Consider the following 18,394-nt stretch of genomic DNA (forward strand, 5'->3'; position numbering starts at 1 on the left):
CTCTGGAGTGGTTTGGTACCCTCTGCAGACATAGCACTCATGCTCTAAACTGTGGACGGTTGCAGTGTGCCTTGGCCAGCATCTCAGAAAAGCTGTGTGTGTGTGTGTGTGCTTCTCTGTTTAAGGCCAGGATTAATATGGTGCAGACTCTAATTTAGATTCCAGGAATGAAGTTCAAGAATCTACACTTGCACAGCCAGGAGGGCTATTTGAGGCAAAAGTGAAATTGATTTTGGTTTAAAAGGGCTGTAAAAGAAGATAGGAGTAAATATGGAGAAAAATAATCTAAAATTGATTAGAAAGGAGCTATTACCCAGCAGGCAGTAAACCACTGAAGATGGGCCATTGAATAACCATGAAAAGAAAATGAGAATGCTCTGGTATATACAAATAAGAATCGAACATTGCACTCCTGCAATGGTATTGTTTTGCTTTAGTCAGTGTGTCACTCTGCCTGAAGAGTGTTCTAAGATTAGAAACTGCTGTGAAAGATGAGAGATGTGCCCTAGACCTTGGAAAAAACTTTGAATCAGGACTGGTAACTATCAGCTGGATTTATACCAAAGTTCACCCTAGAAAAGTAGCACTGGGGACATAACCTGGGAGTAGAGTGCAAGTAGGACTTATGGGTCAAATTAAGTCATAGATACTAAACTGAAGGAAAAAAGATGGATTTCGTGCCTGATGTTGGCATCGAAAAGGACAATCTGGCTGCATACTTGCAATATCTAGAACATGAAACTGTGGCAGTGGTTTTAATTACATAGATGGGACTTAACTGAATATAAAATATATCATTTTGGAGACTGTAGAGAGATTCCCAGTGAATGGCTGTATCACAGACATTGAGTTAGTATACAAATTCCAACTACATTTTTACAACCATACAGTGAACTTTACACACTTAGTGATGTGCTCAGGGCATTTCTACTTCTAGTTCTCTCTTCAGCCCAGATTTGATGTTGTATGTAAGGCAAATCTAACATGTTAATGAGAAAATAAAATTATACATTCCACTTTGTCCTTGGGGATTTATAGAGGTTCTATTACCCAATATACTGGTGAACTTCTTACACTTATGGATTGGTTCCAAGTGAGTGAGATAATAAATGTCTCACCAAGCTATATATGGCACAATTAAATATTTTAAGAGTAAGAGCCTAAGTGTTAGTTCAACCACTCAGCTTGATATGAGTTCAGATTTTGAATATTATCTGGAATCTTGAAGATCATTCACAGAATTCTTGATGTGAAGTGTTTTTAGAATAGTCCTTGTAACAACTAGGACATTAAATTTAATCTTGCACCCAGCTGTAATAATATCTGTTTCAAATAATTACATGAATATCAGCTTTTGCATAGATAAATGAGACTGACTGTTTCTTTGAGATAAAGGTTTATGCAAATCAATGCATCCCTACCCAAGGGATGGGTATGGCTCAGTGTTAGCGTGGACCTTGTCTGGTTAGATGGTGACCTAAGGGGCAGGAACCAGAAATGATCCAAAAGTCAAGGGTTTTTATGTGCCTCTTAAGCAGACCTTCCCATAAGCCTGCAGTGTAGTGCCTTAGAGGTTATAAGAGGTCCACATGAGAGTCTGTGACTTCTGTCTTAGGGAAAGTGTGTTCTACATCAGCACAAGCCATGGACTGAACTTCTCTCAGACACTGGTGACCTCCATAGCATTCCTGCTGCTGCTTTATCAAAATGAGCCACAGGCACCTGCCACATGTCTTACTGCATTGTAATAATTAAGCAATGAGTATCTCAATGTGTGATTATAAACCTACACTCATAGCTGTTGTTTATCTCCAAAATCAGCAATCTGGCCTGCATCTGATCCAGCTTCTGTACCTTCCCTGTCCTGCATGTTCCCATATTGGTCTTCTGTCCATGGAGTTATGGCAAGTGTTCAAGGAACCAGCTTTTCCCTATATAGTAATGTGCTGCTGGGTGATCTGAAGGAATTGATGGCATTACAAGCAGCTAGAGGAGCAGGATGGAGAATCAGTGCTTCTGTCTTTTGAGATTCCTTTTTGCTTGTGAAACCTTAGGTTTCCCTTCAGTCCTCTGTGTCTAAAAGCCTGTGATTTACACAAGAATCCCAGCCTTCAGGAAAGGGAGAATATGTTTTTACCCAATACACATGCATAGAGGGGCAGAGGAGTGAGTTTTGAAGTGCCTTAATTTCCTTCAGGTCTTGGGTTCGAAGAAAGTGAAAGGGCTGTAAAGAAGAAGACATTGCATCTTTCAGAGGAGCATGAGAGCAAGTCTAAGCAAGTTAGGCACAGATATATACTTGCTCTGGTCTTACACTCTTTGTTATATATTTAGTTTATTATAGCTGCTGGAAACAAGGAGCCAATATTAGGTTTGAAAACATGACTTCCATAAGATAAAGGAACCCAGAAATACAATGCACATAAATATGAGAAAAGGGAATAGCTTGCTCTCAGAAATGTGGTATAAATTTGCAGAGGCACAGTAAAAGATGAGAGATTATAAAAAGGCATTAGTGCTGTCACTGTAAAGGAGTCAGGGAATTACACAGCAACTCACATTACCAATTCAAACTGGAGGTTGCTTTAAAGAATGGCCTGGTCGTTAGAGGCAACAGAATAGTGGTGCAAAGTGCATGGAAATCTGATATTCTTTGGAGAATTCAGCAGGCTTATATGGGTATAGAAAAATGTAAATGGTAAGCAGAAGCTATGTACATGTAGCAGCTTCATAAAAACTCAGAGATAAAGAAAATTGTTGGAAATGAGCTAATTCTTCAAAATACCAACTTAGTAAAGAATAGAACTCATGCTGAGAGATCAGCAGACATCACAGCCTTGGTTTGAAGTGCAGATATATTTTATACTTTGCTTTTCTTCCAGAAACTACATTGCAGTGTTGGCTCACTGTTTGCACTTCCCTGTGGTTGTGCTATAGGGAATCCAGTATTAGAGCATCTCGCAATGCCCTTCATATCTGCATTTGCCAGACACAGAACCACAGAAGGGGCTGAGTAATGAGCTGTGCTTCAAAGAGCAGAATTTTCAGCCATTTTCAAAGGCTACCAGAGAAATTCCGCAGTGTAACACCCACTCCAAGATATACTGTATTGAAAGGTCTGCTGAAAAATGAAATTAAGATTATTTACAAATTTTTTAAATAACTACTGGATCTGAAAGGGATTCTTCTGCTGAGCTTGATAGACTGCCTTTAAAACAGTCAGTCTCTATTTTAAGAGGTGGTTGAGAACCAGACTTAGTAGTACAGAACTAATCTGAGTGCTTATAAATACAGTTGAAAATATGCAAGAGTCATACTATTTCATGGGGAATAAGGATACTAAAGTGCAAGGAGATGCAGCCTGCATACACAAACAAGACTTTGTGGTCTCTGTCTGCCAAGGAGATTGCTGCTTTCTCCTTCAGAATACAAATGCCTGAAGGACAGGCTTTGGGAAGACAAGGAGAATATGGAGATGAATCTGAAAAGATTTTACTGAAGTCAAGCAGAGATCAGTAGGGGCTCCTGAAAGGCATTTTGCGTGCTGTTAGAACACCTAGTGCTATTTTGCTTTTTTATAAGAACTGCATCAGAAAAAAAAAGTAAGAAGGAGAGAGACCCATTTCTGTACCTACACCTGCCTACTGTGTTATACAAATGATTAACTTTCCCTATACCCTAATTAAAGTTTGCCTGCCAGGGTACACAAAGACTACTGAAATGACATTTTGAATTCATGTTGGTCTGGTTTTTGGTTGGTTGGTTGGGTTTGAGTTTTGGGATTGTTTGGTTTGGTTTGTTTGGTTTGGTTTGGAGAGTGGGGCAGGGCAACTTTGCAAGTGTTTGCAACCTGTATTTCTCATTTCTGTTACAGTCGCTAATGAATCTAATGTGGTGTGCTCTGCAGCTGGTAGAAGCACTGCCTCACCACAGCTCCTGCTCTACCAGGTGAAGAACAACAGCTTCCAGGTGTCTGTTCCAGTGGATGTGTGACTGACTATAAAGCCCATTTCTCCGGCTGGAGTTTCACCATGCTTGCAAGTCCACATGCAGTCATGAGCAATGTCCCTGACCTTTGAGAGTCACTGCTTTAGGATTGCTGGATACCCTCTGCTGCTCCCACTGCCTGTTAAAGAGAAACCCATGCCACATGGATCTCTCCTGCCCAGAAGAGGCAGGTGGTTGCCTTGCAAATTCTTCAGTCACCCCCAACCACACCTCACTGCCATGGCCATCACCTGTTTCACCACCTCTGGCTCCTCTTTTCTTCCCTGGCCATTCCAACATTCAGGACTTCTACCTTTCTGCCCGTGAAGCTCAAGGACAGATGTAGCTCTGCCATAAGGACAAGTCACTGTGGGGCAGGTGAGTGGGCAAGTTCTGAAAGGAGCAGGTAGGAGTTTGGTTGGGTTGTGTACAGCACAGTATGTCACCTAGGTAAAATAAAAGGACCAGTGTTTTGAATTCTGTGGCAAAACATCAGTGTACAAAAGCCTTAGTAAACAGCCTGCTTACCACAATACTTGGAATATATTTAAATTTAGCCTGATTTTGCTGTCTGATCTTTGGCTGTGATTAAATGGTGCCTTTGTTTATAGCACCTGTTTTTGTGTACCCGTAAACCATCTCATGCAGAGGTGATGTTCAAGAAAGAAAGGGTGAGTCTTTCTGGATGGGGGGGGGGGGGGCAGCAGGAATTTGATGGGAATTCTCACTGTCATAAAATTTAATACTGAGTGTATGTTGAACCTGCTGAGAATTCAGCATCTTATTTCACTTTGGAGAACCTCTACAAAGAAAAGAAAGAATATCTACTCGTACCAGACTGAATTTCAGGGAAGTACACTCAAAGGGTGCCTTTTTCTGAGAGTGCTGAGATGAACTCCATGGCCACTGTGTTGTACTGGAGCAATGTGGGGATAAATGAAGTGCTGAACTTCCCCTTCCATCTTGTGACTTCTCTTCCTTTAGCTTTGGAGTGGTTATGTTGCAATGCTGAAGGTACTCATCACACCTCCATGTGTGGTTTCAGGATCTCAGTCCTGTCTGCTTGTCAGTGGTTTGTAAGCTGCTTTAGGACAGCTGCACCTCACAGAAGTGAATACTCCAAGGGAAAGAATTTTTTTCCTCTTCCCTACTGTCCTCTTGAACTTAATACTCTTCTACAATTCCTTCAGAAGACTTAAACATGCACCCTGTGTATGTGTCATAATTCCTCCTACAAACTGCTTACGGAGGGCTTGCAATAGGCAACATGCTTGACTAGGAGGACCTTTGTGTTTGAAACTTGGCCTCCCACCTTTCCATCCTTATCTTATAATGAAAGAAGACAAAAATAATTTTTCAGGTTGCAGTTACACGTTAATACACATCACAGGTCTCTGTGCCTTTCAGCACCATTTTCTCCCACTTCTCTCCACGATTTCAGAGGAACTGCTGCCTAGCTGGTTGCAGATACCTGTATAATCAGGGACCCACGGTCACTGAGCAGTAGAATATGAATGTCACACAGAGAAGTCAGAGATTTACTTTTCTATTACTTGGGAATGTAACAAGACTCCTCAGCACCACAAACAGAAGTTAGGAAAAACAAGCTTGATTACTTTAAAATTGTGGAAAAATAACCCAAACTTTCTCCCAGTTCTTAAAGCATTGCTCTGGGAACAGAGTAAGATCCCTTGGAGACTTTACTCAATATTTCAGAATGTTTGGTACTTTGTTGTCTTTGAAAATTACCTGCAAATAAACAAGTTATTTGTTGCTTCTTTCACGTATCTCCTGGTTTTCTGAAAATCCCTCCAGTAAGATACCTGTAATTACAAAGTCAACTCTTGTTTGTTTTGAAAGGCTTTGCCTAATGGGAAAAAAAGTAATTAAGATCTCCAGCCAGCTGTAGTCATCTTTAGCCACAAAACTGTTCATTTCAGAGGGAGTTGGAATAACTGACTCAATTTTAGTAATCTTTGAAAAACTTAAATAGTTGTTTCACAATACTGGCATTAAAAAAAAAGGAAAATTAAATTGGACTAATGGAATTCAAGTGATGGTTCTGGTTTTCATAGTTATTTAAGGTATTCCTTTTTAATACATAGTGGGCTGGGCTTTTTCACCTCTAAATTAACAAAGTAGATTTTTTTTTAAGGACTGAGTCCTTAACTAAAGAACTCTTGAGATGTATGAGACTTCCAAAGATCACAACCGTCACTGAAACTAGAAAATAGTGACCCTATTAACATTTAGATATTGTGACACTGGGAAATGCAGTCTGGTGAGACTGGTCTGGACATTTTTGTACAGTCACAAAGAAGGAAAGAAAAGCTTGTTAACTTTTTTCATCGATTCTAGTTTCCTTTATGTTTAAATTGAAATGTCTAATGTTTCCTATTTTTTTTCATTACTACATAGTGTACATAGTGTAATACAGCTGCTGTTGCTATTAACCTTCAGGCAGACAGAAAATCAGTGAAGGTTGATGTGTGATACACTTTTATCTGGAACTAATAGCCCTTGCCCTCAGTTACACAGAAAATATTGTAAGACTTGATATGTGATAAAGATAGTGGGAATGAGAGGTCGTGCAGCTCAGAAAAGCCATTTTTTGTTGTCTGATGGTGAACTCTGCTTTCTTGGCCACAGGTGTCTCACAGTGCAGAGAAAGGAGTTACAGAGAACAGAAATAATTAACCCTCTACAAAAGCTTAATGTTCCGTAAATGGAATGTGGAGAAAGTTCAATGGTAGCTGCTCTTGAATTCCCTGTGAAAAAAATCTCTGCATGATGCAACAAGTTGCTACCTGTGCAGAGGATGGAGAAGCAGAAAATTGCTAAAGATGTCATGAAACCTACTTTGTTGGGCTGCACTCTGGTGGGAGCTGAGGTTACCTGGCTCTGCTGGGACTGCTGTTGGAAATTGTGTTGAAAAGATGTGGAAGCATCCTCTGTTCAAACAGGTGATGAAATTTCTTTATTGTGGCATCAATTTGGTGGGTCTTAACATTCATTTTTAGATAGCATCATCTGTGGAGCAACAGGTGGGGTTTCATGGGGTCAGTGAATGGGATGACTTGGATTTTCACAATTTCTGCTTTCATGTATGCCCTCAGTGTTGTTTGTGTCATATGGATAATTTCTGTGGAAGTGGCACATTATGCTGGGCTGCTGAAGATACAGCTGCCAAAAAATGGTGCTACTGATTTAGAATGAAACCAGGTTTACATGTGCACTGGGGCAACAGGTAAACAGTAAGAAGCAGGACCATCAGGTGTTTATTTTGTTTAAAAATTGAGGTTTTCTGAGTGGTGTTTAAACTAGTCAAGGACACTCAGCTAATAGCCTGGTAGTACTCAGAAAAATTCAGCTGACAGGTCTACTTCAGAAGCAAGGCAGTCAGGTGCAGGACACTCACCAAGATGTGCTGTCAGGAGGCAGAAAACAACATGCAGACAGGGTGTAAGATTGCAGTAGATGCCATAGGTGATAACGGGGCTTGGGCTCATAACTCACACGGCAGACTCAGATAATAACGATGCTTTTACTGTGGAATACTGATTTGAACAAAGTATAATAAGTGACAGTTTGTCTCTTTCATAACTTGCTTTTGAAACAAGGTGTAGTTGAAACTGATTTTTCCCATGACCCTTTGAGTTTGTTATCAGAGCTGTGCCGCATTTGGCCTTGTGCAGCACTGTCTACAGTAAAAGGCAGGGGAGATTTCACTCTGTTCACCTATCAGAAATTACTCCCCTTCCATCCTCCACCTCTCACTGTCCGGACCTATCCTCTGATAATGGGCCTTTTTGCACAACTGGTTTGGTTTTTGCTACCAGTGGTATTAATCTGACTTGCCTGTCCTACAAGGCAGAGCATCTTCTTCAAAAGACAGGAGGAGGGCGATGGAGCAGGACTCACGAGAAAGAATGTGCAATCTGTGCAAAGTCCTCCTCTCTGAGAAAGGAAGGCTAGAAAGTCTATTTGCTCAAGCTCCGTGTCTGTCTAATTCCTTTTGAATCAGCAACTGCTCAGTCCAGACTTTGTATTTAGGAAGAACCCCATTCTCTCTGTCTCTGGAAATGTTGCTCTCCATGGGTAGGAAGGGAAGATAGCTGGGCTCTTACTTGAGGTGGAGACAAGAATCCTGTTTTGTGTTGCTGAGACCAAATAGAAATAAGGAAATGGCCCAGTATTTACCAAGTTTCTGAATTATAACGTTATTTTTCTTGAAATCTACTAAGGGGCGTGCTATTGTCCTTCTTTGATCATGTGCTTTTCTATCTCCCAAGATCAGGAGACTCTTGCAGGAGTGGATGAACTGAGAAGTCAGTAGCTCCCTGAAAAATGGTAACATTTTTCCTCAGCTGCATGTGTGGAGGGCTTGGTAAACACTTTCCCAATATTCTTCTCAAAAGCCCAGCAAAAATATTTCCATCTTTGCCAGAAACTGATTGCTACGTATCTCAGCCCCTTAATTACTGCTGTATCTCAATCAAAGGGAACAGCCATTCCTGCATTCCCCTGCTGAAATGTTTGGAAGCCAGTGCACCTGCAGCATTTGCAGGATGCACTGCAACAGGGAAAATTCTGCCTGTGGTGGATGGATGCATGGATCCTTTCCTGTGGCATAAACTGTACATGTGTGTGTCCTGGGATATATTATGCGGTATCTGCACAGCAGAACCAGCACTAGTGACCAGTCTCAGAAAACCTTTAGGAACAGTAGTGGAGGGAAGCCTCCACTCATCCGAAGGAAAGCGTCCCCAGGGAAGAAAACACCAATCCTGTCACGCAGAGTTTGTGACAGAAAGCATCTCTAGGCTTCAGCAGCTGTGCTTCCCTGCCCTCCGGGGCCTGCAGGCTCGGAAAAACAACCAATGCTGGGAATCGAGTGCAGGGAGCGCTGGAAATCCAGGCTGCGTGGCTCCCTGGGAATTGTGTCTGGTTGTTGACTACCGTGTCGGGGCCGGCGGAGCCGCGGTACCCAAGAGGATGCAAAGCCGCGCCGCGACCCCTCCGACCGCGCCCCGCCCGCAGCCCTGGGGGCTTCCCCTGCACCGGTCGGACACCTCTCCCCGGGCGCGGCCCCGCGCCGGACCCGCTGGGCATCTCAAGGGTTAAACACCACCGAGCCCGCCCAGCGTACCGCCCCCCGCCCGCCCGGCCCCGCCGCCGCCCGCACATGGCCCCGGTAAGTGCGCGGGGGATACGCGGTCCCCACGCAATAAAAGCGGGCGAGCGGAGCCCCGCGGAGTGACGGGCTGGGGAGCGCATGGGAGGGATGCGGGGGCGGTGCGGCGGGAGCGGCTCTGCCCGGCCCGCAGCCCTCGGGACAGCCGCGGGAGGGTGGCCCGGGCACCGCCGCTCGGCGGAGGGCCCGGCCGGAGCCATCTGAGTCGAAAATGTGTAGCGATCGGATCGCGGTTGCCAAATCTGACGCCCCCAGGCGCGGGCTGTCGGCCAGGACCCGAGGGCGGTGATGGCGAGCAAGGATGCTGCCAGGAGTGCCCCCGCTGCTGGGGCTGGAGGAGCTGTCACTGCCCAGGCAGCTGAAGGGCACACCAGCCCCGATGCCTCAGGCGGCTTTGGGCGCTTTCCAGGCAGAAGAGAATGAGCTCGTGTGCCAGGGTGATGCCAGGGCAGCGTGTGCGCTGTGAGGGATCCCACCCGTGAAAGGAAGGCAGCACTCTTGTTCCAGGCCTGGCACATTTCTCATGTGTAACCTGCCTTCAGCCTTGGGAAAGATTATGCTTCCCAGAACAAATGGAAGACTTGTGACTTGGAGATCTTCTTTCTAAGGGCTTCCTTCAATGGATAGAGACAGAGGCAGTATTTCACTTGGCTGTGTTTGTGATGCTTAAGCAGAATTAAGGAAACCAACATCCCTGACCCTCCACTGAGCTGTTGCTTGGTCTGGTGCATCCTTGAGGAGAAATGCCTTTGGCCCTTTTCTCCTCACAGCCTTTGGTGGAATGAATTACAAGGTCTGCAGAAGGAAGGACTTCCTTCAGTGGTGGTCTCCTGAAAGCCAGAACCACTGTAGTTTGAGGCAGCTCCAAACTCCAAACTTCTCTGGAGATTCAGAGAAGTAGAGCTGGTTTGTGGAGAGTTCCCACTCTGTTTTTAGCAGCAAGTGCTGGCTCCAAATGGCTTGAGACAGTTTTACTTAGAGTGTTTAGAAAAGGAACAGCACTTCAGTCAATGTTCCCACAAATCAGACTGGTTTTCTGAGACAAGGGGAGGTTCTTAATATGAATACTTATCCTGTGTGTTTCATAGCATCATTTCAGAAGTAGGTGTCAACCATGTGCAAACCCCAATAACAAGGAGAACGCTAGGCCAGCAGTTCTCTTGCAGGATAAGGCCTTCCTGCATTTGGAGAGCACACCTTGTGTATCTGTATATATATATTAGAACACATGCATACTTCCAAAGAAGATTCTTCTCTTAATGCTTTCAAGCAGAAGGACCTACATTTAATGAAGAAAAGCCAACATTCTCCCATGATGTTCTTGAATGGCACAACAAACCTCATCACAATAGTGAGCAAACAGTTTTTGCAGGAAAGAGCAGTATCTTTTCCATACATTTACTTCCAAGAGGATACCATCTTTTTCTTTGAATCCTGAGCAACAGCATTTAACGTGACACTGTTTCCCTATGCACTTGGAAGAGATGGCTTTTCCCCTATATTTCCCACACTGTTGACCTGTATCAGTTTTTTGGTGACTGAGAAATTTTTGCATTGTTCAGGGCCACCAACAGCCTCATGGCAGCCTCCTGCAACTCTTCTTCCTTCACTGCCTTTCCAACAGACAACAACAACTTCATTGTCTGCAGTGAGCTCTGCACCTGGCTATCTAGTAGCCTGAGGAGGAGATCCTCAATGTCACTGTTGGGCAGCTGTCCTTGCTGCTTACCACTGGCTGTTGCCCCTGTGGCCTGTGGGCCAGCAGGTGAGGAGGTGAGGGTCACAGCTACTTCCACGTCAGTGTTGGAACCAGGTGGCTGGGTAGTTGTGGCAGACGTGGAATAAGGTGGCTGGGGACTGAAGTTTCTGGATGACACAGCATCACCACTCCTGGTGGTCGTCTTGGCACCAGTTGTGTTGTGCACACTGGCACTGCTGTCTTCTGGGCATGCGATCCTCTGTGGAGGAGAAAACATACCTCTGTAGAAGCTTCAGGAGCAGGCATCTAGGCACTACCCTGTTCTGTGGGTTTAGCTCCCTATGCCTACAAAGATGAGTCCAGGAAAGCAAAGAAACATCCTTTTTTTGGTCAAGTCTCCCTGCAAGTCTCTTACAGGACTCACAGCTGTCTTTATGTCTCTTCTAGCCTACATGAATCTCCCTCTCTCCGGGAGAAACCTAGATTGTCTCAACTTGGGAGTGACAGCTGGAGAGGAGGGCTGAGGTGGTCCTCAAAAGTTCTTCCAGGGGAAATTTAAGTTGGATATCAGAAAAAAATTATTTACAGAAGAAGTAATTAGGCATTGGAATGGCCTGCCCAGAGAGGGGGTGGATTCCCCATCCCTGGAGGTTTTTCAACTGAGATTGGCCGTGGCACTGAGTGCCATGATCTGGTAAAGGGACTGGAGTTGGACCAAGGGTTGGACTTGATGATCTCAGAGGTCTTTTCCAACCCAATCGAGTCTATGATTCTATGATTTTCTTAAAGATACCTTCTGCAAAGTCTCCTTTTTGGCAAGTGGCTGCAGGTGCCATCTGTGTCAGCTAATCAGTTTGGTATGAGTGCCCTTGGAAGGTGGGCTGCCCATGGCTCTCTCCTCTCCTCCCTGTCTTTTAGCCTTCTGTTTTCCCACTTGCCCATTTTCAGAGTTCTCCTTTTTGCCTGTTACTTGCCCAGAGCACACCACGGTCTTCAGGAAATAGCTAAATAACTCACCTTAAGAAAGTACTTTTTCTTAATACAGCGATACAAAGAAAAGGTGCAGAAGTTGGGGAAGAAATTATTTCCTGGCACTTTGGAGCATACAGGCCCTAGAAAGAGGCAAATAAAGACACAGACCCAGTGATAAACTCTAGTGCTGGCGTCCCACCAGCCCTTAGCAATAACCTCTCTGTTGAGTGACATCCCTCCAGGAAAACTGTGTCATTTGGGTGCCTCCCTGAACCTTGTGAGAAACTTGGCTGCTTCTTGGTCATCTCCATGACCCAGGGTGTGAGAGGAGGCTGCTCCTAGGGACATGTGTGGATGCAGTTAAGTGTGAGAGAGGAGGCACATGATCAGATGCCTTGTCTTCACTGCAGGATTGCTATCCCCTTCTCCCCCCCACCAGCTCCTGAGTCTGCCCTCTCCCAGTGATCCAGTCCCATGCTGGCCATGCAGGACCCGCATCCAGCTGCCAGCCCTTGGGAATCACAGTTGGCTTTACCTTGAGGGATGATTCCATGGTTTTCATACTTGTCCAATGCCTGAACCAATGAGTTCTGGCAGCCGTACAGCTCACGAAGGTGGCAGGCAGTGCTGGCTTGGAGGGTGATCTGAACAAACTTGAAGAACTGACGGTACTCCTGGTCGGAGAGTGGTGTTCCTGGCTCCTGTGCCTTCGTGCCCCAAGGGCCGACTATGCAGCCCCAGCCCAAGAGCACTGCTGAAAAATAAAGGGCAGGGAGTCAAAGGGAGAAGGAAATGCTAACCACGCTACATTCAGAATAGCTGGAGGGCTGAATCCAGATCTCAGTTCCCTTTTCTGGGTGCAGGAAAGAGCACAGGGGAAATGCAGTCCAGACCTGGGAAAAACCTGTTCCACCCATGTTGAAAGGGGTGTAGTAGTTTGGGGACAGTACTTGACTGAGGGATCTTCACCATAGCTCTGAAGATTCAAATCTTCAACTGGGAGAAACGTCTTGGAAGTCATGGCTGAAACTAGAAATACTGCTCTGTTGTTGGGACTGGAGCAAGGAGACTCATTTCAAGGTTTTTAGCCTCTGCAAATACTCTTCCCCTGGCTAAGTAGGTCTTTAACCAAGATTCTCTCTGAGACCTCTTTCTTCTACCTCCCCTGTTGCTTTACCAGGCCAGGTCTTTCTTCCTGGCCTTGGTGGGTCAGGTGTAGATCTCTGCCGTTTTGCTTGTGTCTGGTTTAAGGCACCCAGCTGTCCCTGTCCTGGCATCTCCAGTCTCCATCTCTACTCCAGCCTGTGCCCACTGTACCCAGCTCTGACTTCTTCCTGGCTCCTCGGTCACTCTGGCCCTCCTTGATGAATGAAATACTAGCTCCAGGGGATGAAAATTGGCAAAACTGGAAGCCTTGGGACCTTTGCACCTGAGGTGTTGGAGGGTGCTCCCATCCCTTCTTTTGCCTCCAAACTGCCCAAGCTGAGGAGCAACAGGGAGGGGTGCAGAGCAGCCAGTTCAGCTGCCCTTCCTCACAATCAGGCTTGGAGGAGAGGCAGTTGCTACTCACCAGACAAAACCAGATAAGCCTGCATAGCCCTCATTGCCCTGTGAGCAGTGCCTGGGACAGTCAGGGCCCACATATGCTGCCGGAGGTGTCACCTCCGCTGCTTCGCTGGTGATGTCACAGACACCCACATTCCCAACACTCCATCCTCCGCTGCTCCTGCTTCCTCCCAGCTGTGCCTCCCTGCTGCCCTCCTCCCTTCTGCCCCCACTGACCCCCAACAGGCAGCTGTGGCCACTGCATGAGGCCAAGTGTGGATGTGTTGGTATTTGTGAATGAACAGGTGTGACTCCTTTTTTTCTGCTCACTGCCAGCTCCATAAAACACATTTGGAAGGAGGCAGTCAAATGGCCCTTTTTCTGGAGCACAGGACAGGAAATTCTGCCTTTAGACTGCTCCTGTCAATAAATGTGTGAGAGTATCAAAATCTCACCCCCTATGGGTGCCTGTCTGATCCACCGAGAGCAACGAAGCAAAGTACTCCTTCGGTGAAGGCAGTAAACAGGGTTCCAGACAGGCAGAAAGGAGCCTGGTTGTGAAGGAAGCACTTTTCTTCCAGCTGCAGAACAGAACTGCACTGGCTATGTTATGTTCTCCTTTTGTTCACTAGGAAGAAAGGTGATGGAGAGAACACGGTTTGAGGAATTGATATTTTTCTTACACAAAACTTGTCAGGAGGCATTTCAGGTCTGGCAGTGCATCAGGAGGAACATCCAGTTACTTGTGAAAAGGCAGCAAGCTGGCAGGCAGCTCTCAGCATGTGTAATAAGCTGTGTCTGTGCTACACAAGGTAGGCCTGGTTACTGGACCAGCAGTGTCACAGTGTGCATGGCAGAACAGTGACCCTGACTCATGTTTCTGGGCATCATTTTCCTATGGCCTAGGTTGCCTTCAGCTCCTAAACACTTATCCTTCTGTAGTCTCATTCTACAGCACTGCTACTACTATGGGTATTTATTATGTCTGCTTTTTTTCCTCTGATCAGGACCCACAGTCTCCAGCTTGACTTTAACCTTCCAGATGGAGTGAAGAGAAACAGCAGTTGCCAGAAGCAACTGAACACCAAGATAGTAGAGATTGCTCATAAGGTAAGAAGTTGCATGAAGCATGTCCAGGAAGGGAAGAACTGAATGCTGAAAATTTGGTCTGTACTGTGCTACATGTTCCACAGTCACCCTGCCTCTTCTGCTGCCATGCTGTACAGATGCTGCTTTTAGGAAGATTCATAGGCAGGGTATGATATAGATGAAACATACTCTTGGGGTGTCTAAATCCTGTCCAAAATGAAATCATATCCTGTGTATTTTTCAGCGAAGACTTTACTCATAATGTTATCAGACATAACTAACCAAAGTGTGGCTTTTTCTTCCTTTCATGCTCACAATAATTTTAATGTTTTATTGGTCACTTTGCTGCTTTGAGGTACTTTGAGGGTCTTTTGAGTACCTTAATTTGTACTACGAATGTTTTTCATCCCCAAGTATTGTAAGGAAAACTTTGGGAATTGGTATAAATCGTGCTGTGGTGTCTTCCAAAATCTGCTGATCACCTGAAACAAAACCTGCTGCATCACCTCATATTCCATGTAAGAGGATGATGTTAACTCTGTCAGTCATGCCATCCAGCTCATTTGCTTATCTCATGCTCCAGCATGCATCGTGTGTTCTTCAAATGAGTATAACCAATGAAAATTCAGGAGCCTCTAAATGTTTCAGTCTAAAGGTTCATTTCCATACTTGATTAGTAAAACAGTTTATCTTTCCACTCACTTGCTTATCTCTTCTGTGAACAAAATCTAGATACAGTTTGCTGTAGGATATGTAGCACTTTCTTTTTAAGGAAAAGGGCTATGACTGGAAAGAACAAATAGAGTGCTCTACTGGACATCTACATGGGTGGATGTTTCTGTGGTGCTGGGTGCTTCTTGACTTTATTAAGCATAGGAATGCTGGCAGAAGAGCAGTGATTCACAGGCAGCAGGCAGAGAAGCAGCTACAATGGGGGTTGTTATGGAGAGCATTCATGATGTTTCTCTAACCTCACCACACATGGGAACTTTCAGGGCCAGCAGGTGACAGGTCTTGCCCTTTTGGGCTTTAACTTTATGGCAGAGGACCCCCTTTGCAATCTGTGCCACAGTGGCCACCCATCCTTGAGTCACATTCCCTCCCTATGGACCTTGGTTTTCATGCCCTCTGCCCTAAGAAGATACTGATGTACAGCAGGTCTTGGTGGTCTCCCTGTTTGGACTTCTCCCCCAGAGAAGCAGGGGACTATTCATTGCTAGTTCCTCTGTTCATTCCAGCAGGTGGCAGGACCATGGGTGACATGCAGAAGAGCAGCTTTCATCAGGAAGGTCCTGTGCGAGCTGACCTGCATCTGTTCCCCTCCAGGAAGCTCACAGGAGATACCCTCCAGGACGCCGATCAAAGGCAAGACTGTAAGCAGGAGCTGGAGATAGAAAGTGAGATGGAGACATCTCTTGCAAAGAGACAGGGAATGGTAACTCCGTATGAAATAGAAGTCTGGGAGTGCGAGGACAGTGGTAGAGCCCACATCAGCAAGATCCTTGCTGGGGACAAGCCTGACCCACCCATGTGTGGGAACAGTGCCATTTGGATTCAGCAGGAAGAGAAAACCTACGAGTGTCCTGAGTGTGGGAAGAGCTTCAGCCGGAGTTCATACCTGAGCCAACACCAGAGGATCCACCTGGCAGAGAAACCCTTCAGCTGCTCCGAATGTGGGAAGGGTTTCACACGCAACTCGGACCTGATCAAACATCAGCGGATCCACACCGGCGAGAAGCCCTACCAGTGCAATGAGTGTGAGAAGACTTTCAGCCAGAGGTCCAATGTGATCAGGCACCAGCGGACTCACACGGGAGAGAGACACTACCTGTGCAACGAATGCGGGAAGAGCTTCAGCCAGAACTCCCATCTCATCGTCCACCAGCGCAGCCACAAGGGTGAGAAGCCCTTTAATTGTCTCCAATGTGAGAAAAGCTTCAGTGACCGTTCCTCCCTGATCATACACCGGAGAGTCCACACCGGAGAGAAGCCCCACAAATGCCAGGAGTGTGGAAAGTGTTTCCGGGACAGCTCAGCCATCATTCGGCATCAGAGGATTCACACGGGAGAGAAACCATACGAGTGCACCGAGTGTGGGAAGACCTTCCGGCAGAGCTCCTCGCTGGTGACCCACGTGCGGACGCACACGGGTGAGAAGCCCTATAAGTGCCCCGTGTGTGGGAAGGGCTTCAGTCAGAGCTCAGCGCTCACCACTCACCGCCGGATCCATGGCGGAAAGGCTGTGCCCATGTACCATGGCAGCCTCCCCACTAACCCCTACCAGTGCAGCGAGTGTGGCCGAAGGTGCAGTGACCACTCCACTCTGGCCAAGCACCAGACCACGCATGCCGAGGAACGGCCCTTCATCTGCGTGGAGTGCGGGGACAGCTTCCGCCGGAGCTCGGCTCTCAACGTCCACCTGAGGATCCACCGTGGAGAGAGACCCTACAAGTGTGAGGAGTGTGGAAAAATGTTCAGGCACAGCTCAGCACTCGGTGCCCACCTCAGGATCCACACAGGAACCAAGCCCTATGTCTGTGCCGAGTGTGGGAAAAGCTTCCGGAAAAGTTCAACACTTAAAGTGCATTTGAAAATCCATGCAACCAAGAAACCCTATAATTGTGTGATGGGTAGAAGAGTGCTCACTTTCCACTCACTTCTGCCATAAGCCTGGAGTGGATGTCCAGAACAGGATACAGAAGTGCTGGGAGTACCTGAAAATGGTGGGAAATACGAACCACAGTGCAAAGAGACTGAGTGGAGACGTGGTATCTCTGCTGTTAGGGCTGGGTGCTTAACCCAGGTGGCACAAAACCCATTGGGAGTTCTGGAAACAGGGAGTTAGTCCTAAGAGCTGTGTGCTGGTGGTTTGGAAGAGTGCCAGGAGGCTGAGGAATGAACACCAGCCTCAGGGTTAATCAAGGACTGTGAATATGTGGTAGAATAACAACTGGGAGAACTGAGCTTGTAAAATACAGCAAAAGTGAAGGTCACAATAAAGTGTTTCAGGTTGGTTCTGACTCAGAACTTCAGCTTGTTAGACACTGTAGGAGTCTTAGGAACTGAATTCTCTTTTTATTGCCTTCCTGTATTTTTCATGAGTGTAGTAAGTGTACCCAGTGTTTGAAAAGGCATTTTCAAATCTTTTCAGCCTGAAACTTGGGAGCTGAACTTCAGTCTATTTGTATTTTCTTCCTCTTTCCCAAATCTTACATGGAACAATGAATTCCTCCCTCATGACAGGTGAGTATGTACCCAGAAAACATGGATGTGTAACTGTGTCCAGTTAAAAAGCAGCCCATTAATAGTCTGTGACAGCTTCTCCCAGATTTGTTTGCTGATTTGAAACTCCTTCCAACTTGGGACATCAATGAAACATGGACCAAAATGTGGCCTTATTTTATTTAACAGAAAATCAGGATTTTTCCCCCAGATGTACTAGTGTGAAATGGTACCTGGCGAGTTCTTACTATTGGTCCAGAGACATGACCGCAGTTTTGTAGTCGTTTTTATGCTATTCTTCTTTAGCTCACCATTATTTCAAAGGTATTAACATCTAAAGTTCAGCATCTAACAGGAACGACTGTGTTTGCATTTATTACTATGCTAACGACTGCATGTTACATAAACTTCTGTGTTGCAGTGTTTTATTACTATGTGTTTCTCCTAAATAAAACCTCTTTTTTCCCCCTGTGTATAATCCAGGTTTCTGCGTGTGATTGGAGGGAAGTTGGGAAGAGTGGGTTGGTCATCGGCAGACCGGGTTTGGCGAGGCGGGATGCTCGGGAGGGGCGGGATGCTGGGGAAGGGAGGGATGCTCGGGAGGGGTAGGATGCTCGGGAGGGGCGGGATGCTGGGTAGGGGCGGGATTCTTGGGAAGGGCTGTGTGAGCGGAGTGCGAGGACGGG

General features: G+C 46.0%; 1 protein-coding gene across 1 annotated transcript; it reads left to right on the top strand.

Annotated features, from left to right (window-relative positions):
* The first annotated feature begins 9,112 nt into the window (after positions 1 to 9,112).
* On the top strand, positions 9,113 to 18,171 carry LOC139669320 (zinc finger protein 502-like). The gene is made up of 3 exons (XM_071549771.1): positions 9,113 to 9,181; positions 14,405 to 14,507; positions 15,725 to 18,171. The coding sequence occupies exon 3, from the start codon at positions 15,739 to 15,741 to the stop codon at positions 17,152 to 17,154; it is 1,416 nt and encodes a 471-aa protein (XP_071405872.1). The 5' UTR covers positions 9,113 to 9,181; positions 14,405 to 14,507; positions 15,725 to 15,738; the 3' UTR covers positions 17,155 to 18,171.
* The last annotated feature ends 223 nt before the right edge of the window (positions 18,172 to 18,394 follow it).

This window comes from Pithys albifrons, chromosome 3 (genome assembly GCF_047495875.1).
Source record: "Pithys albifrons albifrons isolate INPA30051 chromosome 3, PitAlb_v1, whole genome shotgun sequence".
NCBI classification, from domain to species: Eukaryota; Metazoa; Chordata; class Aves; order Passeriformes; family Thamnophilidae; genus Pithys; species Pithys albifrons.

Excerpts from the sequence above, each read along its gene's own strand:
- LOC139669320 (XM_071549771.1), top strand. The coding sequence starts at position 15,739 with ATGGGTGACATGCAGAAGAGCAGCTTTCATCAGGAAGGTCCTGTGCGA.